The sequence below is a fragment of the Neltuma alba genome, unplaced genomic scaffold (assembly GCF_004799145.2).
Source record: "Neltuma alba isolate B1F8T4 unplaced genomic scaffold, ASM479914v2 tig00007157_pilon, whole genome shotgun sequence".
Lineage (NCBI taxonomy): Eukaryota > Viridiplantae > Streptophyta > Magnoliopsida > Fabales > Fabaceae > Neltuma > Neltuma alba.
The window spans coordinates 48896-73999 of NW_021634693.1; the positions used below are offsets into that span (position 1 = coordinate 48896).

The following is a 25104-nucleotide window of genomic DNA, read 5'->3' on the forward strand; positions in this document are numbered from 1 at the left end:
AGGCTGGGGTCAAAGTGTCATTTGAGTCTGATAAAATTGTGATGACAAAGAACAATGTTCTTGTGGGGAAGGGTTACTGTAATCAAGGTCTCTTTGTATTGAGTGTTGATATGAATGATAATGCATCTTCTTCTGTTTACTTGGTTGATTCTTATGATCTGTGGCATGCTAGATTAGGGCATATTAATAGGAAATATATCAAAAGGTTGCAACACCTTAAATTAATTTCTGAAACTAAAATTAATAATATTGGTAAATGCGAGGTTTGTGCAGAAACCAAAATGACTAAAAAATCACATTTTCCTACACAAAGAGAGACTGAGTTATTGTCATTAATACATATTGATTTAGGCGATTTGAAACAAACAGAGACTAGAGGTGGTAAAAGATACTATATTACTTTCATTGATGATTTTTCTAGATACACTAAGGTGTACCTGTTAAGAAATAAAGATGAAGCTTTTGAAAAATTTATCTTATATAAGGCAGAGGTAGAAAATCAACTAAGTAGGAAAATTAAAAGAGTTAGATCTGATAGAGGAGGAGAATATTTATTACTAAATGATTTTTGTGAAAAAGAGGGAATAATACATGAAGTAACACCGCCTTACTCACCTGAATCTAATGGAGTTGCAGAAAAAAAAAATAGAACTTTAAAAGAGATGATGAATGCTTTGCTTGTGAGTTCTGGTGCACCTGATAATTTATGGGGTGAAGCTTTGTTATCTGCTTGCTTTTTACAAAATAGAATACCTCATAGGAAAACTAACAAAACACCGTGGACTTCCGGGAATCTCTTTCATGTAGCTTGGCAAGGAAATTTTGAGGCATGGGTACAGGATCCTTTACATATAAGACCTATTGCTCATGCAATTTGGGATACTCATTTTGGTCAACCGGCTGTGGAAGCTTTTACTCGAGGGGGCGCTCTTGGCCCAGTGAATATCGCTTATTCCGGTGTTTATCAGTGGTGGTATACAATCGGTTTACGTACTAATGGGGATCTTTATACTGGAGCTCTTTTTCTATTATTTCTTTCTGCCATATCTTTAATAGCGGGCTGGTTACACCTACAACCGAAACACCTTATGAGTTGTGGAAAGGTTTTGTACCTAATTTAAAATATTTGAAAGTGTGGGGGTGCCTTGCAAAAGTTTTATTGCCTGATTTTAAAAAAAGGAAAATTGGTTCTAAAACTGTTGACTGCATGTTTATTGGTTATGCTCAACAAAGTACTGCTTATCAGTTTTTAGTTTTGAATCAAAACACAATTACTGAAATAAAAGATGCTGAATTTTTCGAAGATATTTTTCCATTAAAAGTTGAGCAAATTCCCAAAAGTGTTGAAAATCCTTCTGCTTCTTTTCAAGAAAAAACAAATCAAGTTTTGACTGAAGAACTACGGAGAAGTAAAAGACAAAGAAAGGAAACATCTTTTGGAGATGATGTTTATACTTTTTTAGTACAAAATGAACCTAAAAACTTTTATGAAGCAATTTCTTCTCTGGATGCAGAGCTTTGGAAAGAAGCAATTAAAGATGAAATAGACTCTTTAAACAAAAATAAAACTTGGGTTTTGGTAGACTTGCCTTCAGGAGCAAAACCTATAGGTTGCAAATGGGTCTTTAGGAAAAAATATTTTCCTGATGGAACCATAGATACATACAAAGCGCGGCTTGTAGCTAAGGGTTTTACCCAAAAAGAAAATGTTGATTATTTTGATACATTCTCTCCTGTTACAAGGATATCATCTGTTAGAATCCTTATTGCTTTGGCATCAATTCATAAGCTTTTCATTCATCAAATGGATGTTAAAACAGCATTTTTAAATGGTGATCTAGAAGAGGAAATTTATATGATACAACCTGAAAGGTGTGCTGTTCCTGGGCAAGAAAATAAAGTATGTAAGTTAGTAAAATCTCTATATGGCTTAAAACAAGCACCCAAACAATGGCATGAGAAGTTAGATCAAGTTTTAATGAGTGGTGGTTTCTCTACTGTCGAAGTAGAAAGATGTGTTTATACCAAAGTTGTGAATGATGATTGTGTGATTATTTGTTTATATGTGGATGATATGCTTATTTTTGGAACCAATATGAATGTTGTGCTTGAAACAAAAATGTTTCTTAATTCAAATGTTGATATGAAAGATCTGGGTGAAGCAAAAATAATCTTAGGTGTTAAAATCACAAGAAATGAGAATGGTATCTTACTTTCTCAGGAACATTATGTCGAGAAAATACTGAGAAAATTTGAACATTATGATGAAACTCCTTTGAGTACCCCTTATGATGCTAGTGCGCATCTAAAGAAGCATAAAGGAGATCCGATTGCTCAATCTATGTATGCACAGATTATTGGGAGTCTGTTACATTTGATGAATTATACCAGGCCAGACATAGCATATGTTGTGTGCAGATTGATCAGATATACTCACTGTCCAGGCAGTGAACATTGGGAAGTTCTGAAGAGATTATTACGATATCTGAAGGGTACCATGAATTATGGTATACTATATAGTGGATTTCCCGCTGTATTAGAAGGATACAGTGATGCTAATTGGATCTCGGATTCAGACGAGACAAAGTCCACTAGCGGTTATGTTTTTACATTTGGTGGTGGAGCTGTCACTTGGAAGTCAGCTAAACAAAGCATCATAACTCGATCTTCAAGGGATTCTGAGTTAGTTGCTATGGAATTGGCTGGTACAAAGGCTGAGTGGTTGAAAAACTTCTTAGCAAATATCCCATTGGGAGACAAGCCAACGCCATCAATATCATTACACTGCGATAACCAGGCAACAATAGCTACGGCCAAAAATAAAACATTTAATGGTAAAAGCAGACACATTCGATTAAGACACAATATTTTAAGGCAGCTGCTAAAGGACGAGGTGATCTCAATCGATTTTGTGAGGTCAGAAATGAACCTAGCGGATCCATTAACAAAACCCCTAGGGAGGAAACAAATTATTGAAACATCAAGGGGAATGGGACTAAAGCCAGTATGATTACGACAGCGATGGCAACCCAACCTTTGTGATTGGTGATCCCATGAAGAAGGTTCAATGGGTAAGAACAAGTCGCTCGTTAGTACTGCTAGCACTAAACCATAATTACTAGTCCCTTCCTATGATGTGCGAGAAAGTGCTAGATTGCATGTTGGAGGGTTGAGCAAAGCTCTTAATGATTTCAAATCCTACGGGATGGTGTATTCAGTGCAGGTACACTTAAATGAAATCACCTCTATGAATGTGGAGTGGGGCTGCTCCTATGAGATCATGGCAAAATCTCTAGAGCATTCGTTATGCACCAGGCACGCGCACGGCCGTTATAACGCGCAAAACCGTCGTTAACAGCAGAAATGTGGGGGTATAATCTGACTTTTAATGCCTCTGGTACATGCCAAAGAGATGACAGTTCATAGAAGCAGGCTTCACTGGCATCTCTGTGTACTAAGTGTTATCGGTCTAGGTCTAGTTCATAGTCGCAAGAACCACTAGATACAATGGTTATACCCATGTGTGTAACTCTGGCTCTTTATTTGACACATGTGGGGGATTGTTGTGAAACAATGCAATGTGTGTGTCAAATAAAGTCCCACATGGGAAAGATGAGAAGAAGACTAAGTGTATAAATGAGATCAAGCATCCTTGGGGGGGTAAATGGGTCAAGAGGGAAGTGGGCCTCGCGCACACAACAACGGGCCACCAAGAGGGAAACGCAGTTGTAAACTGGCGATTCCGCCCTACGCGTGAATAAGACGTGACAACGCCTCATTTTGCAAAAATTATTTTAAACTTTTTTGACTTGTTAAAAATAAAAAGGCTTGCCGTCTTGTTCTGTGGCCGACCAGACACGTCCTGCGGAGTGCTTTTGAACGTTGAGTGCACCAACGTTCAGATCGTCCCGTGTCCAGCGGAACCTTGCGTCGTTTTCGTCACACCTGTTCGGCGAAACGGAGGGACGCGTTCTCCGGTAGGGTGGCCATTCGCGTCTATATAAGGGATTGTCCAGACAGCATGAGATAATCGCTCGTCCGTCCTCTTCCTCTACTCTCCCTTTGTGTTCCTTGTTACGATTGCTTTCGCTGTTCTGCCACCTTGCTTCGCAGGAAGGGTTCGTTTGATCCTGGGGAGTGCCGCTGCCTGTTACACCGGAGGGGCTGCGGAATATCTCTCAAGGACAGTGTCCTTGCGACGTGACTCGAACCGGATTTCTCTGTTCCTTCTTTGCTGCCGCCAACAAGGTATTCGTCTGCACAATGGCCTACCATATACATTTACAATTATGAGCCAAAGGCTCAGTAAATGTTTGTTTGTGTCCTAAGAAACAGATGGAGATGTGATAATCCTATTCCTAGAACGTGTATGGTTGTAGCAGACTCTCGAGATCTTATTTGCTACCACTTTACACTAAACACCGTATCTGTTCCTAGATAGTTAGAGGTATTATGTGCGGAATATATTCATTGTCCGACATAATTTTATGTGAATATTCTTCTTTAGAAGGGTTAATTAGTTGACTTCAAACAGTGTCGTGGAGGTTGCAATTTCCGCATGTGGGAGGATACACTGTTGGCTGTCCCAAATGTTTGTACCCCCACGCCAGGTGGAAGAAAGCTTCCGAATTGGGATTCACCAAGTTTTGGGTCATCTCATCAGAAAGATGAGAACAATAGGCGATCATGAGGCTGAGATAGTCACAGGAGGGGCCAATGATGACACAGATGAAGAGGTCTCTCTATTCAAGGCGATGCTGCAGAAAGCAGAAGACCAGATGACCACTTTGGAGTTAGAGACGAAGGAGATGAAGGCTCGTCTTGGTGAGATCAGAGCAAGGATGTAGATTGCAAGCTCTGCAACAGAACTTGTAATGGAGGGAGAATGCTAAACTTAGGACTAACAGGGAAATAGTGTTTATATCTCAGTATGGTGCAGTGTGGGGTTGCTGTCAGTTAGTGTCTTTTGCCTTCTGCAGGGTAAATGTCGGTGTGAGTTTGGAAGACTTTTGGATGTAAAAATGGCAGCCTTCTGCGTGTACATGGTTGCTATCTGGCCTTCTTTTTTTGTGCTGAAAATGAAACACCATGCTTTGACACTTTGCCAATGACATGTTATAACTTCACCTACGTGGAAAATGGATGGCCCACCACCTGCCAGAACATCCTTTTTTAGCTCCCTTTTTTTGTGAATTTTTAACAGGTCCATCATCTTCTTCAGATATACTACCTAATGATTTAAGTAAATTAAGAAACTAATTAAGTTAGTAATTTATAATAAAAAAGTGTTGTTTTCTTTAAAATGTTCTTGTTAATCAAGTGTATCGACTAAAACTATCATTACTATAAAGATTACTTTAGAAGAAAAATAGATAAATATAAAAAACAAAATGGATTGAGATTTTATATCTAAGTCCAAAAGAAAAATCCAACAAGTTTTTATATTAAGAACCGTTAGTATTTTGTAAGGCTTTTTACACTATTCCCTAGGGAGTCAAGCGGGTTTGTAGTTAGGAACCTCTACTCCTTCATGCTGTGCTAAGCTTGGCTTTCAACTTTAACACACAAATTGTTCTTATGTTGTGTGATTTCACAAATTTATAAGAAATTGTTTAAAAAACCGATTATGATGCAGAAAGCACCAGAACGATTTTGCGTGTAATTTTCAGACTCTAGTATTTTGGTCTTTCTTTTGTTTTGTCTGTTTGCTGCATTTTGCCCAAAAAGCCCATCTTGCACAATATAGGGGATTTTGAAAACACTATAAGCATCAACGGGGAAGTTCATCGTCCGCACTTCACACTGCTTTGTTTTTTTTTTTTTAAATAATAGTTAATAAAGGACTCTATTAAGACGAAAAAAATGAACAAAACTGAAAGCAGTTTCATAATAAATAATGGAAATGTGGAAAGAGTGAAGGAAGTCAGGATGGACAGTTTGAAAATATTAAATATAAGTATGAGTATGCTGATCATAAGAGCACAAAATATTATCGTTTCCCTTTAAATCTTTAAGTTTTGAAGGGAGGTTCCCCCCTCTCCTACAAATTTTATGAAGCCAAATAAAGGAAGGGGAGTAAAATCCCCCCAAAACTGAGAAATTACTGAGATACCATACAGAATCTGGTTGGATGGTTAGATGGAATCCAAACTGTAATTTTAAAAATAATATTATGGCAAATGAAATTGAAATGGGTCTGGCTTTCCTCCGCTGTGCCTGTCCGCTGCTTGCATACGGCACCGTTTCCTGGAAAATGAGGAGAGGGCTGGAATGAAAAAATAGGACGAAGAGGATTTGGCAAATGGATAAAGACAAAAGCGTTCAAGTGAGAGGAGTAGTTATTCATCCCTGTTTGTGGGACCCACCCACTCCCAAAATATTAAGAGAAAATGGCAAATAAGGACCTTTGAAAATATAAAATGGCAGTTTGGGTACTTCAATTCATAAAATTACTATCAGAGACCGGGTCCTAAATTGCAATTATAAAATGTAGGAGAAAAGTCAAAAATACCCTTCCCTTTCTCTTCCTTCCGTCTCACGATCTTGATTCATCAGGTTTTTTTTTCTTATTATTTTCTGTAAATCAACACTATTCAATATTCATCCTCTCCACTAGATTCATCGTTGTCAACGGTAAGCTTCGGAAAGCGAAGAGAGGCTCCGGCTGAAGCTGCTTCGATCTGTTATGCTCTCAATACCAGCGATTTTAGCATTTTCCTCTGCTGATCACATTTTCTTGTTCCTGTGAAATTCTACTTCAGCAAACATGATTACAGCGAGCAAACTCAAATCCGTCGATTTTTACCGGTCAGGATCTCCCTTTCATGTGTTCACTTTTTTGATTTCCCTCTATGCGCACCTTTGCGTTTGTGCTTTAGATGGTTGTGTGTGAATGCATCGAAAGTGTCTATTCGAGTGTCATTTTCAATCTCTGATTCTTTATTCACGATGCCAGTAGCTTGATTAATTTTATAAGAGAATGCGACTGTGAACTTTTTGCCAAGTGGTCAACTGACGGCAAGAATGAAGTAATTTATCATTGTGCAATCAAGTTTTATACATACACGCTGTTGAGGATGCGTGCTACGTGCTTGAGGGAGGTGAGAGGGCTGCAGGGGAGGAATATGAGTTTGTTTGTGTTAGAAAAACGAGGATATCAATTATTTAAGAGTTTGGGTCGTTGGTTTCTGCGTGTAGGTTCCCACTGCTTCGCTTCCCTTCTCTTTCTTTCTTCCCCTGCGATGAGTTTTTGACGTTATCATTTCCTCAAAACACTCAGCCCCAGATTGTTGGCAAGAGAAAACAACAAATTTTTGAGTTTTATAGTCACTTTTAATTGTGATGGGATTTGTAACCATTGTATCACATTTTAAATGAACTTCATTCATATATCATGCCAAGAGGGTATTTGAATAATTGATGAATTGAATAAAATAGAAAGTCAATATTATTCTAAATTACTGCTAGTCAATGTGACTCAAAATCAATAGCGTTAGCATCAAAATTAAAAAAATGAGAGAAATTGATTTAGATTGTAGAAAGAGAAATTAAGAATGCCTAGGTTTTGATTTTTATAAATACCATCTCTGGTCCTTAATATAAAACTTTGTTTGACTTTTATTTTGATCATAATTATAAGACTTCAATATACTTTGTCTTTTATATTTATCTATTTTTTTCCAAGATAGTCTTTCTAATAATGATAATTCTAACCAATAAACTTCATTAGTAAAAATATTTTACGAAAGATAACACTTATTTATTACAAATAACTAACTTATTTTTTTAATTTACTCAAATTAGTCAATAAACTGTTATATTTAGGACCAGAGGGAGTAGTTATCTATGTTTAATATGATAACATAGAGACTTGTGCCACAACAAGTAGCGTATGTTCTTTCTGTCAGCTACCTAGGTGAAACTTTTTTTTATTCTTTAAATATAAGCATATGGGCATACTTTTTGGATTTGATTAGGTTCGGTTAGAGCCTGGAATCAGGGCCGGGCTGGCCCTGGTAGGTCCGGCCGTCCGATGACACTACCATTTGTGAACTTGACATAAATTTTTATATTTAGTACCACTCCCATCTCCGTTATAAGTTACTTGTAACTGATTTTTACATTCTAAAAAATGTATTAAATTGATAAAATTTTTCAACTTTATTCTTATTAAAAAAAATTTCTATGCATTTACAAATCATCCTCACAGCTCTCTTTTCTCTTTTCAACAAAAATTAAATAAGATAAAATTTAAAAATAATCATTAAATAGAGTATACTATAAATGGCTTATATTTAGGATTAAAAGTAGCTATGGATATCCAGAAGTTTGTTTTTGTGCAATTTTGTTGTAGAAGTAGTAAAAAAATGTAGTAATTTCACTCTACCCTAACTTGTCACTTGATTCATATATAATGTATCAATTTATAGGTTACCTATAAATATAAGAAGCAAGATGAACTAAAATCTTATATTTAGAATCAAATCTAACTTCTAATTAACTCTTATATTAAGTATAAAGAGTACTCATCTATATTTTTATTAACTTTTTGTTATAGATATAACGCTTTTTTATTTTTTTAATATAAAAACTAGACATATATTTATTTTACATGTTTCGTGGAGCTTTTGAAATGATCACTCAAATAAATAATTTTAAAAAAAGTACTATTTATAAATTTTCTTATATTTTATGTTGATATATTATCTTATCCTAAGACGCTATATAAGGCGCCACATCATCATCACACTAAAAGAAAGAAACAAAAGAAACCTCTTTCTCCTTTTATTATCAGCATCCGAGTTTATGAAAACATGAACAATCAACAAAAATAATCATAAAGCTTGATTAACAATTATTAAATACGTAGATGAAAAAATAAATCTGGAAAAAAAAGAAGCTTTCCCCCTCCTTCATCATCAGCATCCATGAACATTCAACCAAAAAAAATAAAAATAAACTAGAAATATCTTTAACCATTTGGTTAATAAAGGGTACCAAAAATGATAAGAAAATATATTGATATAAAATATATAAAAAAATTTATAGGCAGTACTTTTTTGATAAGTGATTATTTACTTGAGTGATTATTTGAAAAGCTCAATACAATATATAAAATAAACTATGTCCAATTTTTACATAATAAATAAAATTAAAAAATAAATAAAAACATGTATGAATACTTCTTATCCTTAATATAAAAATTAGTTAAAAATTAGATTTAATCATAAATATGATATTTTAATCTACTTTGCTCCTTATATTTATTCTTTTCTCTCAAACCAATTTAGGTAACCTATAAATTAATATATTATATAAAAAGTCAAGTGATAATTTAAGGTATGATGAATTGTTACATTTTTCACTCCTTCCGGCAAAAAATTGCGCCGGAAAATTTTTCTTTTTGAATACCCACAACTTTTTTAAAAAAAATTTTAGGGCAAAAATTCTTTTTTAACTCTGTCAATTAATATTAATCGTTCGGGTACATTAAGACAGGACAAACATGACAAAATTACTACGTTTTTAGTATTTCTGAAACAAAATTGCATCAAAAAAATTTTCTAAGTTTCTTTTTAGAAACTTTCGGATAAAAAATGTTACTCCTCCGATCCTAATTATAAGACCCAATTAACTTATTTGAGGAGATTAAAGAAGTAAGTTAAGTTGGTTATTTATAATAAATAAGTGTTGTCATTCCTAAAATATCCTTGCTAATTAGGTATATTGGCTAAAACTATCATTATTAGAAGGATTATCTTGGAAAAAAATGCATAAATATAATAGACAAAATGAATTGGGGTCTTATAATTAGGACCAAATAAAAAATTAAATGAGATCTTATAATAAGAACGGAGAAGTACATACACAAGTGCGCGCACACGCGCGCGCGGCATTTCATAGTACACGACCCGTCTATCGAGGGGTGAATCGGATCCAGGGTGGATTCTTTTTGATTCTATAAGTATGATTGCATTTTAACTAACCATGTGCCAAAACGTGTAGACGAAGGAAATGGAGTCCCCTCTTTCTCCCGAACCCACTCCCCACTTTCCAGTTCCTCTGCCCAGCACTCCCATCCAGTACGATCACCGCCCAGTTCAAAGAACTCAGCTTCAGACCGATCGTTGCTTCGGATGTAATCAAGCAGGTCATTGGATCCGCAACTGCCCTCTCAAGAACAAATCTCGCTCACAGAACGCTCAAAATTCAAATTTCCCACAGATTTATTGCCGTTGCGGTCATGGGCTTTGCGAGGTCCGAACGGCCAACAATGATCGGAACTTTGGTCGGAGCTACTTCGTCTGCCCCGTCAAGAGAGTAATGTTATGAATCTTAAAATTGCTTTTCTCTTCTCTACTAATGCTTGCGGTTTGCTCAGATTTCTGATTGCTTTTCCTTTTTCCCTTTCTTTCTCTCCCCCTATACTGTGTCAAATGTTTATTCTGTTCTTAGGGCAAAAGATGCGGGGATTTTTTTGTTAAATGGTGTGATGATCCTATTGATGACAACGATTTACGTCCTCCTCTGTGTAAATACCCTACGTGTTCTTGTGGTGCCGGTGTGTGTAGGAGAATAAAAGCGACCAGTGGTTCTTATAAGGGGCGTTATTTTTTTTCCTGCCCCATTGAACAGGTATGCTATGCTATTAGAATTCATCAGTTTCTTTTGTTCTTTACTTAAATTTTTCATTTCTTCTCTCTCTCTCTCTCGTGCTAGTTGTGTTTTGATTGTGTGCATATGCTGTTTAACTCGATGCTGGTCTGTTTATGAGTGGTCCCGAGTTTATAGCATTTATTTACACTATTGAGCAGGTTGGGTACCTGAGTCTGGAGTGATAACTGTTAGATTTTTGGGCTTGGATCCGCCCTTGATGGGCCGGATTATTTGACCGGGTATAAAGAGAATATATCAGTCAAATATCCAAGCGATATTGTGATGCACCCTGAATCATATCCAATCGGTTACAATATAAATCTAATTAATTTATATTAAATTAATTAATTTATATTGTGTAGATTAAATATATATTAAGTATATATATTTAGAATTAATTGTGATTGATTCTGGATTTAAATTCAAATATCATGATATTATGAGATAAGAATATATTATATCTTATCTCGGATTTTATCTGATGGGCTCAGTGGATATTTTTATGCTACCCAAAATATCCCTGACAAAAGCTATAAATAGAGGCTTCCCCCATCAGTTCAAATCACTCCAGTAGTAGAGCTTTCCTACTATCTCTCTCTCTTATTTTCTTTCTTGCAAAAGAGGTGCTCTGCTGTGCACTTAAAAGCTCAGACTTTTATAGTCTAGCTTAAGCGTGAGCTAAGAAGATCCGACAGACCCGACCCGAGATCCAACCCGGTATGTTTTCGATCCATACTGAAATTTATCTTACAATAACTGATCACAGTGTGTTGTTCTAGATTCTGAGTAACTTTCCCAGCTTGGTGTTTTAAATTGTTGGCAATCGAGGGATGAGCTTGAGATTCTGTAACCGCCATATTTGTATGATCTGAAAGAGAAAGTGGGCGTATCATGGTATACCGGGAAACCTTTAGCACGCACATTAACATCTGAAGATTTAATGAGCCTTTGGCTCAAAATTGTAGAATGTTTGTGGTAAGCTATTGTGCACTGGACAGTATCCTATACAAAATGATAATGTGCAAATGAATGCCTTTGTTCTCATTTTTGAAGACCTAAGTAGTGATAAAACCTATAAATGGACAGTAATTGAAACAAGCAGGGCTTTTGCTGGAGTTATACGCTGTTCATATTTCAATCTGGGGTTAAGTAGAACCCTCTGTTTACAAAGGCCAGGGCTCTGGTTGTGAAATACAATCTCAAGACTCAAAAAAGACACAACACTAAAAATGAAAAAATTAAGATGTAAATTTGCCCCAAAAGTTTCAGGAGTGTTGGGTACTCAAAAATATTTTTTTTTTAAGTTCAATATGATTCCGAAAGTTTAAAATCGTAGCAATATCAACTTGTATCATAAAATATGTTAATAGTCAATGTTACTTTCTTAACAATAGCGGCCGACGTAGCTATGATTTTAAATTTTTGTGGTGGTATTGAATCATAGAAGGAAAAGAAAAATTTCAGGTACCTTGAGTGAAAACTTTTTGCACCTTAGCCCAAAATAAAACCGCTACTTTAATGCCACGTATGATGAAGAATTCATAGCGTCTGATACAGAAGATTGTTTCATTTTTCATGTTTGGTGATAAATAATCTTGGACTTCAGGAGATAGAGTATATAATAAGTATGATTTCTATTGCTCTATAATTTCATGAATCCCCCCGTTCTGTAGAATTTATAATTCTTGGTCAGCTATAACTTTAGGACCATTGCTTCTGCTTTAACAGAAGAGTAAGTTTCAAACAGGGTTATGGAGCTTGCAGTTATTTGGTGTGGGAGGATACACTGTCGGTTATTCCAAATGTTGAAGATCTGGATGCAGACGTCACTCCAAATTTTGGCGTCCTTAAGAATATGGACATCGATATTGACACTGACATTACTCCAACTATTGATGACCCTCAGGATACAGACATTCCAGATATTGATGATTCTGAGGATATGGACAAGAAAATTTCACAGTCATGGGAATCTCTTATTGAGAATGCACAGTCAGTACTGCATCCATTAAAATCTTCCACGACCCACGATCCCTCTCCTGAAAAGCACATCCAGCATCATGAAGAGGAAACGGTCAGTTTTGCTAACATTTCTGACAACTGCATCAAACCTGAGGACGCTTATGTCGAGGCCAAGGCCGAATTTGAAGCATCTAAGCTGCGTCGTCAATCCCTTCAAGAGGAGGCCTCTCGACTCAAGATAATGCTGCAGAAAGTAGAAGGTGAAATAATCTCATGCGAGCTCGAGATCAAGGTGACCGAGACTCGTCTGGGTGAGATTGAAGCAAGTATGATCGGGGCCTGAACAAACCATAAGGACAGTATCTTGATAAGCAGGCACTGCAACAACTGGTGGAATCCTAACATATCAGGGAAATGTTGCTCTATATCTATGTATGTTGTACAAGTAATAATGAACTGTTCTATATCTATGTATGTTGTACAAGTAACTAACGAAAATTATGTCATCGGCAGTTCAACAAAGCAAAGCAAAAAAAAAAAAAAAAGAACTTGTGCGTCTAACCGGAAAGCTGTAAATTATGTGTTAGTAAAGAATCAAGTTGTAAACTGTAATGCATAACTGCAGTTGCTGTAAATTGTGTTTGTAATGTATTTTTATTTCCGTAGGATTAATCTCATGCTTATCTGAATCACCCTGTGTCTTCAATCTCCCCTTTCACCTCCTCCTTCTTCAGCCCGGGAAGATCGGCCCTCAACACGTGAGCTTCTGGCGTCTCCTTCCAATCCACTCGAGTGCTCATGAATGCGGAGCTTTCCGGCGAAGCAGAGGGCAAAGGGAAGCCCTTGAAGGGGTCCCGCACGTCGAGAGAGAGGGGATCGAAAATTCGAAGATGCTGCTCCTTCGTCTGCCAAACAAAGTGGGGATCAATGACGTGTTCAAGCTCGAAAGAGATGTGAAGAGGGGAAAGTGAAGAGAATGTTTATTGTACATCGCTTTTGTTTTGTTTACCGTGATGCTAAGTTCGATGGATCGGTCGGGCATTTAAAGTGAGAAGAGGGATTATGTAGTCTTTTCAAGTGAACTCTTGAAATTGAGTCCGCATTACATGCTCAGCGGATCTGTGAGCACCTTTAGCTCATCCCCCAAATCGACCTCGTTTGGATTTAAGTGACCAGCGTTTTCTTCTTTTTTGCCCTCCTTTTCTGTGTTTGATAAGGACCTCATCCTCATCTCTCTTTGCCCCTCGTTAGTATACTTGCCCTTTTTTCCCTTGCAATTTTTCTCTTTCTCTACCATCTACAGCTTATAAATCTGAAGCACAACTCACCATTAAGAAAATTGAAGCTCGGAAGGTCCATAACGGAGTTGTAGCGATGAGTCGTCCTCTATCCCTTAGTTTTTTGATCAAACACATGGTGAGCTATCACTGCCAGAAAACGAGTGTCACAATAAGAGGGCTAGCAAGAAAAGGGTCTTCTTTCTAGATGTTAATCCTCTATGCTATGAAGGAAACACACCCAACTTGTACTCTTTTTGGTTGATGGTTCTCTCTTTTCTCTCTCAAGTCAGATGCAGCGCGACTCTGTTATTGCTGTAATCTATCTCTCTATCTCCATTCATTCTAATCCAAGAATTACCATGTGGTTCTGCGAAATGAGCCAGCTTGTTCGATGATAAAAAGTTACGGTGGCAAGGAAGTGAATATGAAGCAAAGAGAGAAGAAGAAAAGGAGGAGGGCCAAAGCCCAAAGGGAAGAAAGCGCCGGTCGCTGACTCACCTGGGCTTGTTTGATCTTATAAACACTTTCGTACAAAACGAAACAAAACTTTTTTCGCATATTTGACGTTAGAGCAGAAGTGTTCATGAATCCTCTGAGCATGCAATGGTGAGAACTCCTTGAAAGAATCGTCCTTTTATTTTTATTTTTTAAAAAAAGCCTGTGAGGGAATAGTCCAGATTTTTTTTTTTATATTACTTTCACCGAGGATTTTTTTAGTTAAACCATAATATTTTAGTCTTTACAATCTTAGTTAATTATCAATTTTTTGGGCCAAAAAAAAATAAGAATATAAATTCAAATTTGGATAAAAAGTTGAATTACTTTCATCGTATACATTTATTAAATGAGGGAGAAATTTAAAATGTATTTGTTGTATTAGGTTGGAAATGAGCTTTTAACCACTTATCTACATTGTAGGTCCTAATATTTTTTAGGAAAAATTGTAAAAAAAATCTTTAAAATAAAAAAATTACAAATAAGGACACATTGAAATATTAGTATTGGTTTTGTTTTGATAATAATTGATAAGCAAACAATAGCAATTTTTATGAATCGATCTCTATATGAAACTTTTTTAATTTTCAGAATTTATTTTTGTAATTTTTTTATCTTCTAGTCTTCCATTATTAATCTAAGACTTATTTAATTAATTTGACTCTATTAAAAAATTAATTAAATAAGTTAATTATAACTATCATGGCACATTTTTAAAAAATATCTTTGTTTTTAGGATTTGCAATTTCACAAAGTTTACATCACAAAAAAAATTCAAAATGATTTTTCAAATCGTCCTGAGACGCTTGTTTACAGATTTAAAATGAATTTTTTAAATGCTTAGAAGTATTTTATTAAAAAATTAATAAATAGTATAAATTCGAGAAGAGTATGTAAACCAAATGCATTTGTCGGTCCAAAAAAAAAAAATGCTTTTAACGCATAACGGAGGTGTTTGGATAGAAACAAAATTATAATTTTAAAAATACTTTTACAGTATACGAAGTAAATATATAGAGAAATTTGTCTCGATTTGCGAAAAAGTGTTTTTAAAGTGTTCCAAACACCCCCTACATCATCAAACTAGCTAGCAGAGTTCAATATCTCAACCTCATTATCAAGAAAGTACAATGGCAACTAAATAAGTTAATATTTTTAAAGTAGTCTTTATACTGGTTACACATGGTATTAAATATTTCATCAAACGATAGTTTTGGGTAATACATATGATGAGTTAGGATATTTTAGAAAAAATAATACTTATTGATTACAAATAACTAATTTAACTAATTTTTTAATTTTTTTAAATTAATCAATTAAATCTTATATTAAAAATAGGATGTAATGTTATATTTAGGTAAGGTTTAAGGCTCTAAGCTAATGTTGAGGTGACATGGATGTATGTGTACTTTTTTTTTTTTGGGATAAAATTTCGACAATGCATAAAAGCCTAAGGCTCAAACAATATGAAACCCCGACGCTTTAGTACACAAGAAAAACAGCACAAACGTCATACCCTAACCTAGAAAAGTAAGAAGGAAGCTAGGCGCGCGGCCCACCACTAGAATGGACAAAGAAACTCCGGTAAACATGCGGTAAATAAGAAATGGGGATCATTGAGTCATTGGTCATTTAATGGCATACTTTGCATAATACTAAACTATTATTTAATTAAATATTTAATATCTACAATTATTACAGGGGTTACTTTAAAAAAAATAGATAAATATGAGAGAAAAAATAAATTGAGTTTTATATTCATGATCAAATTAGAAATCAAACTTAACTATTATACTCCTCCGGTCCTAATTATAAGACCCAATTGACTTATTTGAGGAAATTAAGGAAGTAAGTTAAGTTGGTTATTTATAATAAATAAGTGTTGTCATTCCTAAAATATCCTTGCTAATTAAGTATATTGGCTAAAACTATCATTATTAGAAGGATTATCTTGAAAAAAATGCATAAATATAAGAGACAAAATGGATTGAGTCTTATAATTAGGACCAAATAAAAAGTCAAATTGGGTCTTATAATAAGGACCGGAGGAGTATTAAATATCAGACGTAATAATTGATATCCTCAAGGAACTTTTGAAAGTACCTCATCATGTGCAACGTTTGCAAGGTTAAGAGTCCAAATACCAGCAACAACCGCACATTGACAACCTACAATGCCAAACTCGTCCAGATCGAACGCCACGAAATCCATGCACACCCACCAGAATGAATACTAAACCAAATTGATGGGAAATATGAGAATCAGAGAACTAACTTGATCAAGAGCGACGAAGAGGAGTCTTGATACTTACAGGCTTACAGCCACCCAACCCTAGCTCCCCACATCATGCACGCCCACTCCAGCCGCCACGCACGCCATTCCCATCTTGGATAAGGGATAGTCTACCCAACAAAAGTGTCGAAAAACTGCCACCAACACACACACACAAAAAAAAAAAAGTTAAGGTACTCTGAAATATTTTCTCAGATGCATTCAGCGCTCTAAAATATTTTTTAGGTGAGTGCAGCATTTTGAGGTATTTTTTTGTCTTGGGACATCCTGTAACAAAAAATATTTTTAGATACTGGATGCACTTCAAAAAATAATTTAAAGTGCTGGATGAGCGAAAATATACTTTACGGTACTAGATGCATTTAAAAAAAATATTTTATCGTACTGAATGTACCATAAAATACTGTAACACACTGAATGCACTTAAAAAAATATTTTGAGGTGCTAAATACGTCTTGAGTCAAAAAGAAAATCACTCCCACCAAATATGTAACGCACTACATAAAATCCAAGCTTGATTAAATCACTCTAAATATTTCACCAACTTCTCTTTTTGGCCAACTAATATTTCTCCCGAGACCTAGTTTGATTAGATTACTTTGACTATTTTACTTAATTTCTTCTTCTTTTTGTTTTTTAAAAATATTCTTGGCCACCAAATATTTCACCTACTTAAAGAGCTACATTTTGTTCCTTTGATCATTTTAACCTCCCCCCCTCTCACACAGAGAGAGAAAAAGAGTAAAATATATGGATTTTTTTAAAAAAATTTTTATAACAAATTCTGCAAATTATATAAATTATAACTTCCTAATATAAATTATAATTTCATAATATTAATAAAATTTTCTAAAATAAAAAAGTAATTTGTAGCCCAACTTTTTTTTTTTTTATTGAAATCAAACTTAAATTCAAACCTCAACCAAAGGTTGAAAGGTTTCTTTTTTAATTTATCCACAAATTTATCTATATTTTTAACATAGTAGTTAAACTACACTTACATGAATTACAAAAATAGTGTAGTCTATTATACTCTCTCTCCACCCTCTGAATGTAGGATTTAGATAATTAATTTGTAAATATCATATCTCAAACGTATTGTTTTTTTTTTTAAATACCATATCTGAGTTTTATATATAGAGTCAAAATAAATTTTTCTACTAGCTTTCAGATTTAAGATGGAAAGAATTATTTTATGCTAAAATTAATATTAAATGGGTATTTTGATCACTCCAGGAAAAAAAAACTTTTGCACTTTAAACATACATATCTCATTTAAGTGCAGTGAGTATTATTGTCAATAGGGCACCTTGTCGTTAACACCTCTCCCTCACTCTCTCACACACAAAGCAAGATTATATAGACTGTCATTTTTTTTTTGACCAGCATATAGACTGTCATTAAAGCATTATCAAGTTGTATATATTATATAAATTTTTATAGACAGTAAAGCATTATTAAGTTGTATATATGATATAAATTTTTATTTTCATGATATACATAAACTATTAGTTAAATTTTATATTTTACAGTAATGCTAATAAAATTTAAACTGTTTAGTTTTAGTTCAGTTTTACAAAAGAGTTAATTTTAATTTTAATGTAAAATAATCTGTATATAATGTCGAAATCATCAATATTAATATACAATATACAATATGCCGTTGTCAACTGTAGGTATATAAATAAATAAATAAATGTGATGTTTATTTGAAAACTTAATAAAAAAATATCAAATCTCATAATATAGGATTTATGAATGCTCCACATTCACCTCTTCATGTATACACTATACACATCCTCTTTTGTAGGATGACTTTTATTATTATTATTATTATTATTCAACTTTGCAAAATATTCATTAACGAGAAAGTCGTGATTGCAAATTGGCGATGTAATAGCCTAATTGAAAACATTTTTGCTAAATTGAAGCTTATTCCAAATCATTCAATGAATTGGATTCCAAGAAAAACCAATTTGACTGCCGATTGATTAGTCAAATTTATTTTTAAAAACTGAGTTTTTTTTAATCTACCATTACTTCTTTTAAAACCGCTGAAAAGAAATGTTAAGTGTCAATAATGAAATTGACAATGCAGGAATTGAATGATTTATGTTTTTGATGTTGCTTCGTGGTTGTCATGGTTATGTTTCACGGTGTTTGTATAGTGTTTTATACAATTGGACAAAAAAAAAAGTGTTTAATCATATATAGTTACGTATTTTATTTTTTTATATGAATTTATAATTAAATACTATTAGATATTAATATTTGAAAAATATAATACATGACCATATGATATATAAATATAGTTATATTTCCGGTTTAAAAAACTTGCAAAATAGAGTATTAATAACAGGCGCACCGATGATAAAGTTGGTCTTGTTTACATGCGATCCTAGCCTTCCTTTTGTCCACCACAGAAACAAAAAAAGTCGTCGTCTCTCTCATGCGCCTTTTTCGTCTCTCTTCCGAATTTGAAATTCAAATATGCTGCTTCCTTTATTATTAATTTATTTCGGAGAAGTAATAATAAATCCAAATCAAACACTCCCCTGCCGCTCTTCAACGGTCCCCTTTTTCCTCAAACGGCTACATTTTCTTTCTCTCTAACTTCTCATCTGATCCGAATTCAAAACTCCTAAAGCACTCTTGCAGATTGAGTCTCAGAAAAACCCATTCTCGTCTTCTCTGCAACATATTGACCGGAAATTTGACTATTCTGTGGGAGGAAACAAAATCCGGACGCAAAGTAGTTACCTATCTTGCTCAGGTCAGCACTTGCATTCCGCACTTGGTCGAGCTCGCCGTCGGACACCGTTCACCGTCGTCAGCCTTGCGTTGTCGTCTCTGGCAAGTACTGGAGAAGTTTTAAACCCTACGGGCTTGTCTACTTGCAAAATCCGGTAAGATTGATTTGTTCAATCTGGCTTTGGATCTAGATTTGAATTTGTTCCCCGCGTCATCTGTTCCCAGCCTGGTTGTCAACACTGTGCCGTTTCTTGCTTTGTTGTAAATTTTACATTTTAATTTGGCTCTGAATCTGGTTCCGTAATTGTTTGAATATTGACGCTTTTGAATAAGGATTGAGTTTATTTTCTTAACAAAACTTCGATTACTAGTTCTTGCTTCAATGGTGTGTAAATGGCTATTATACTTCTGCCCTCTTCTTGCTGATTACTAGCGACTTACTAGCTTGAGTTCAAATCGTCATTCTTCAGTGGCTAGGAGGAGTGGCCTGAATCAACTGACTTACGAAGGTATCTTCGTTAAAGTATCACGAACAAAAATTAATAGGGCATTATATCAACTATTCACGTTTCAAAGATTTCAGTGGGGGCATCTGCTCTCACTGAGTGTAATATAGGTCCGCCTATGATCACAAGTCTTTTACTTAACTTTTTCTAGCAGCAATATCTCATGTCCAAGGAGACCATGGCACAATATGTATTTGTCCTTTTAAGTGAACCTATAGTCTATTCTGCATTAATGCTACTTATGACCATTTTACTAGTGCTCCCCCGTTGATTAGTAATTCTATACCAACAATTTCTCCTTGATGCCTATTAAATTTGTCATTTGTCAATCCTTTTTTTTTTTTTGGCTAGAATTTTGTTTGATAGATATCTGTGGCTCGCCAATTTCAACCAAATCAGGATGATACTTTTTGTCTTGGAAGTTTCTTTTGCTTTGATTTTTTGAAACACTGAATGGACATGTCTTTGCAGATAAATACTCCAAAATGTCTAAATCACAAAGTGATCCGCTTCTGCAACTTGAAACAACATGTGGATCACTTCTGTATGAACTTCAGGTACGCATTAATGTTGCTTCACCTGTCCTACTTTTTGACCTCACTTGAATTACATATTTCGTTAACTACCCTATGCATTTATAAGGTCAATCTGAGATGTCATTGACTACCTTACATTAATTTTCCAAAATCAGATAATATGGGATGAAGTTGGGGAGCCTGACACTGAAAGAGATAAGATGTTGCTTGAGCTTGAACGAGAGTGCCTAGAGGTTTACAGAAGAAAGGTGGATCAGGCAAATAGGAGTAGAGCTCAGTTGAGGCAAGCAATTGCTGATTATGAAGCAGAACTTGCAGCCATATGTTCAGCAATGGCAGAACGGCCTGTGCATATTAGGCAGGTTGGAAAATACTTACCAGAGGTTACTATTTTGATGAAGATATTTTAAGAATAGCTAATAGCTAATTTCCTGATTGAGATAATGGGGCTTGGGCCATGCATTTACAAATAATTGAAAAGGGACAAAAATTAGCAAAGTTAAATGATACCGTGGTGTGCTGATTTAATCATATTTCAATTTTATGGAATTCAGTTTTTAAGCCTTTTTACTTGTTAATATAATCTTACGCAAAAGATGTGCACCTAAAATGGTCTAGTGTTCCCAGAAGCAGCAGTTAACAACAAAGCGATCCCTGCTTCTGATTTTTGGGTTATATTTTTCCCCGTCAAGATTAGTTGTCCTTTTACATTACTGAAGAGGTTACTCTGTCTTTTTTTTTCAGTCTGATCAAAAGGCTGGAAGTTTAAAACAAGAGCTTGCAAGAATTCTTCCAGAGCTTGAGGAGATGCGGAAAAGGAAGTCTGACAGAAGAGATCAATTTAAAGACGTCCAAGAGCAGATATTAAATATCTCAAATGAGATCTATGGGTCCAAAGAATATATTTCTGCTAAAAGGGCTGTAGATGAATCTGACTTGTCCTTAAGGAAGCTTGAAGAATTGCATGCGGAGCTGCAGACACTCCAAAAAGAGAAGGTCAATTTATGTTCTAGTTCATCCAATTTAGTAATTTATTTACTTATTTACTATTTAATATTTAGTTTATCTTTTTTATTTTAAATTTTTAATCAAATTCTAAAACACCTTACTTGGTTTCTTTACGATGATCGCACTTACATATTTCATTTGAACAGATCGAACGTCTCAAGAAAGTCCAGGACCACCTGTGTACTTTAAAATCTCTTTGTTCAGTGCTTGGTATGGACTTTAAGCAGATAGTCAGTAATATTCACCGTAGTTTAGGAGAAAATGAAGGGCCTAAGAGTGTAACGAATGATACAATTCAGCAGTTGGCAGCTGCTATACAAAATCTGCGGGAAGTTAAATTGCAGAGAATGCAGAAGGTAAAATGTAGAAATGAATACTGTTCCTTCTTTGATGAAGACTTTTGCGCTGCTTCTTCACGTTAAAAGTAATAACTTGATTATGATCTGGCAGCTCCAAGATCTTGCAACAACAATGTTGGAGCTCTGGGACTTGATGGATACACCAGTCGAAGAGCAACAGATGTTTCAGAATGTTACTTGTAATGTAGCTGCTTCAGAATATGAAATAACTGAGCCTAACACCTTGTCTGTGGATTTCATTAATTATGTGAGTTATAGGCAACTGGTGTTTTAGACTGGACTTCTTCATTTTTGATGGTTCAGAATTCATAAAATAATAATTTTACGCAGGTTGAGGCAGAAGTATGTAGGTTAAATGAATTAAAAGCAAGCAAAATGAAAGAGCTTGTATTGAAGAAGAGAACAGAGCTAGAGGAGATTTGTAGAAAGGTGCATCTGGTCCCTGTAATAGATAATGCAGTGGAATTTGCTGTTGAAGCTATAGAGTCAGGTAACTTTCTTGTGTGACATTGCAGGACATGAATGCAATTATATCGACTAACCAAATGCCTGCATCTTCGTTTCTCATGCAGGATCCGTGGACCCAGCTTATGTGCTTGAACAAATTGAGCTTCAGATTGCCAAGGTCAAAGAAGAAGCTTTTAGTAGAAAAGAAATACTTGAAAAGGTTGAGAAGTGGTTGGCAGCTTGTGATGAAGAGTCTTGGCTTGAGGAGTATAACAGGGTTAGTTGTTTGTATCCTCCTTTTATATCTCTACTTCTATTATACCTTTGACCATAATTATTTCCTTTGTTCATTTGTCTATCTCTTCCAGGATGATAATAGGTACAATGCTGGGAGAGGTGCTCATCTTACTCTCAAGCGAGCTGAGAAAGCTCGTGCCTTGGTTAATAAACTTCCAGGTATCGATGAAGTTTACTTTTGAGCCATGGTTGTTGATTAGCTATCGGATCTTTTTCCTTACGGCTTGAGATAAAGACAAGGCAAAATTAAGTTTGAACAGTGGACCAGTAGATACTGTTTACTAATTGTATATTATTTTGTCTAATGCTGTTAATGCAGCGTGATCAAACTTTGTATGGGGATTTAGCCAATCTGGAAATGAAGCGCCAGTTCTTAATAATGCTAGCTTTGCCCTGAGCCAAAAGACCAATTGTAGACATCCAACAGGTCTCAGTGAAACATAGATGACAAAAATAAGAATGAACCGTGGACTTAAGAGAAATTAAAAAAGAAAAAGAAAAAGAAAAAAACCTATCAATTTTTCAATGGCATAATAGTGCTTTGCGATCAAATTTTATATGGGCCTTTAGCAGGTTGGCAATATTGAAATGAGATAGCTATTTTTAATATGTTGATGTCTTAATTCCAAAGAGCCAGAAGAAAACGCAATGACTATTGGACTAATGAACACCAACTCATTATGATCTTGGTGGACTAAATTTTGCTTCGAGTTTTCTGCTTCATGCCTTCGTCCATTGTATCATTTTGCATCTTTCGTATGAACTCTGGTTTTATGTGAAACGCTCCTGTTTTTGGATTATTTACAATTCATAACTACGATTTCGCTTTTATTTTATGTAGCAATGGTAGATGCTTTGGCTTCAAAAACTGTTGCATGGGAAAAAGAGAAAGGCATGGAATTTACATACGATGGTGTAAGTATTTCAAGTATACCATATTACGGGAAGAGAAAGAGCAAGAACGTCGTAGGCAGAGGGTATGCACCTCTTAGTGCATTGAAATATTTATTCTAATAAAATTTTCTTTAGACTTTGAGACGTGATGTATAAACTGGTAATTTTGAAACCGGCTTTGTTTTTCCTGTTCCAGGATCTGAAGAAGCTTCAGGGACAATTAATAGCAGAACAGGAGGCACTTTATGGGTCAAAACCAAGCCCTTCGAAGGCTCAGGGCGCCAAAAAGGCCCCTAGGATGTCAACAGGAGGTGCGGCTAGTAGAAGAGTCTCCCTTGGAGGGGCAATGGTTCAAACTCCAAAAGCAACTCAGTCAAGACCCATGAGGAAGACTGACATTGCCCACCATATTGACAATCACCTGGATGATTCTGTTTCATCTTTATCATCAGGTGTGCTTCGGCTTGTTGAAATAGCTCTTATCACGTTATCTATGAATCCTTTAACTTGGTTGAGTTACTTCAGATCTTGTGTTTCAAAAAAAGCCTATATCATTTATGTGTTTGCTTACACTGAGTTCCCTTCATAACGCGTACAACTTAGAATTCCCGGAAGGCTAACATTTCAATGTCGTCTTCCTAATGTGTATCTACAGTTAGAAGGGGATTGGATATTACCGGTGGTTCTGTGAAAAAGCAGTCATTTGGCGGTGGTGCTACTGGTGCCGGTGCTGTCCGTGAAATCCAATCGCCGTTGATGCGACAACCTTTCTCTCCCATTGCTTCAAACTTATCATCTAAAGCTAACATGAAGAACCCCACAGATGAACTCAACACACACAGTGAGAAGTTGCAGAAAACTATTGCACCAAACACTGTGCCATTCTCCACACCTTCCAAGGTAGCTCCGATTATGGCCGACGACGAGAACAGAACTCCGAAGACAGTAATGCCTATTCCTTACCCATCCACACCTTCCACCGTGTCGGCTCCCATGAACATGGCCGTCACGCCAGCTCCTCCTCCTCCTCCTGCCCCGGTTCCTCTTGCAGGTGACTTTGCTTCAGAGGTTGAATATTCTTTTGAGGAAAGAAGGCTCGCTTTCATTCTTTCATCTTGATTGATCATTTTATTTGTTGAGGTTTGGTTATCTCTTGTTATTACAATTAGACATGATTACCGGACGTTGTCGGAAACTAAATCCTCTTACGTTCTTGTTGTTCCCTGCTGGTGGTGATGGATGATGATAATCTCAAGTCAATGGGTGTAATTGGCTTTAGATTGTTGTGTGTTGTGTACATAGTCCACGACAAGTGGACGTGGGCTAGGATGTCAAAACTCATTACTAAAATACTAATGTGAGATTCTGGATTCCAACATTGAACTGAATATTCTCCTTCCTTTCTTTCTGGTTTGATTCCAATCTTGTACTAGCAAGAAACATGGCAGTTACAAGAAGCAGGTTCCTTGATGGGGATATACTAATAGGAGCACGTGACATGGTCTCACAAAGGGCGGATGTTATTGTTGTGTCCCTGTCATGCTCTTTCTTTAAAAAGAGCCAACATGAGCATGTTCGTTTTGTTTTATTATTTTTATTATTATTACTCTCTCCTGTTCTT

The 25104-nt window shown here is 35.5% G+C and overlaps 2 protein-coding genes across 2 annotated transcripts; both read left to right on the plus strand.

Moving 5' to 3' along the window:
- The first annotated feature begins 10000 nt into the window (after positions 1–10000).
- On the plus strand, positions 10001–13145 carry LOC114751921 (uncharacterized). The gene is made up of 3 exons (XM_028940620.1): positions 10001–10320; positions 10456–10635; positions 12404–13145. The coding sequence occupies exons 1-3, from the start codon at positions 10015–10017 to the stop codon at positions 12959–12961; spliced, it is 1044 nt and encodes a 347-aa protein (XP_028796453.1). The 5' UTR covers positions 10001–10014; the 3' UTR covers positions 12962–13145.
- Positions 13146–19400: 6255 nt separating this feature from the next.
- LOC114751925 (65-kDa microtubule-associated protein 3-like) lies at positions 19401–24861 on the plus strand. Its single transcript, XM_028940625.1, is given in 13 exon segments — positions 19401–19591; positions 20414–20499; positions 20634–20840; positions 21223–21474; positions 21633–21842; positions 21937–22092; positions 22176–22335; positions 22418–22569; positions 22661–22748; positions 23431–23511; positions 23514–23566; positions 23680–23935; positions 24139–24861. Coding segments are annotated over 12 exon segments (2151 nt in total). The 5' UTR covers positions 19401–19591; positions 20414–20427; the 3' UTR covers positions 24603–24861.
- The last annotated feature ends 243 nt before the right edge of the window (positions 24862–25104 follow it).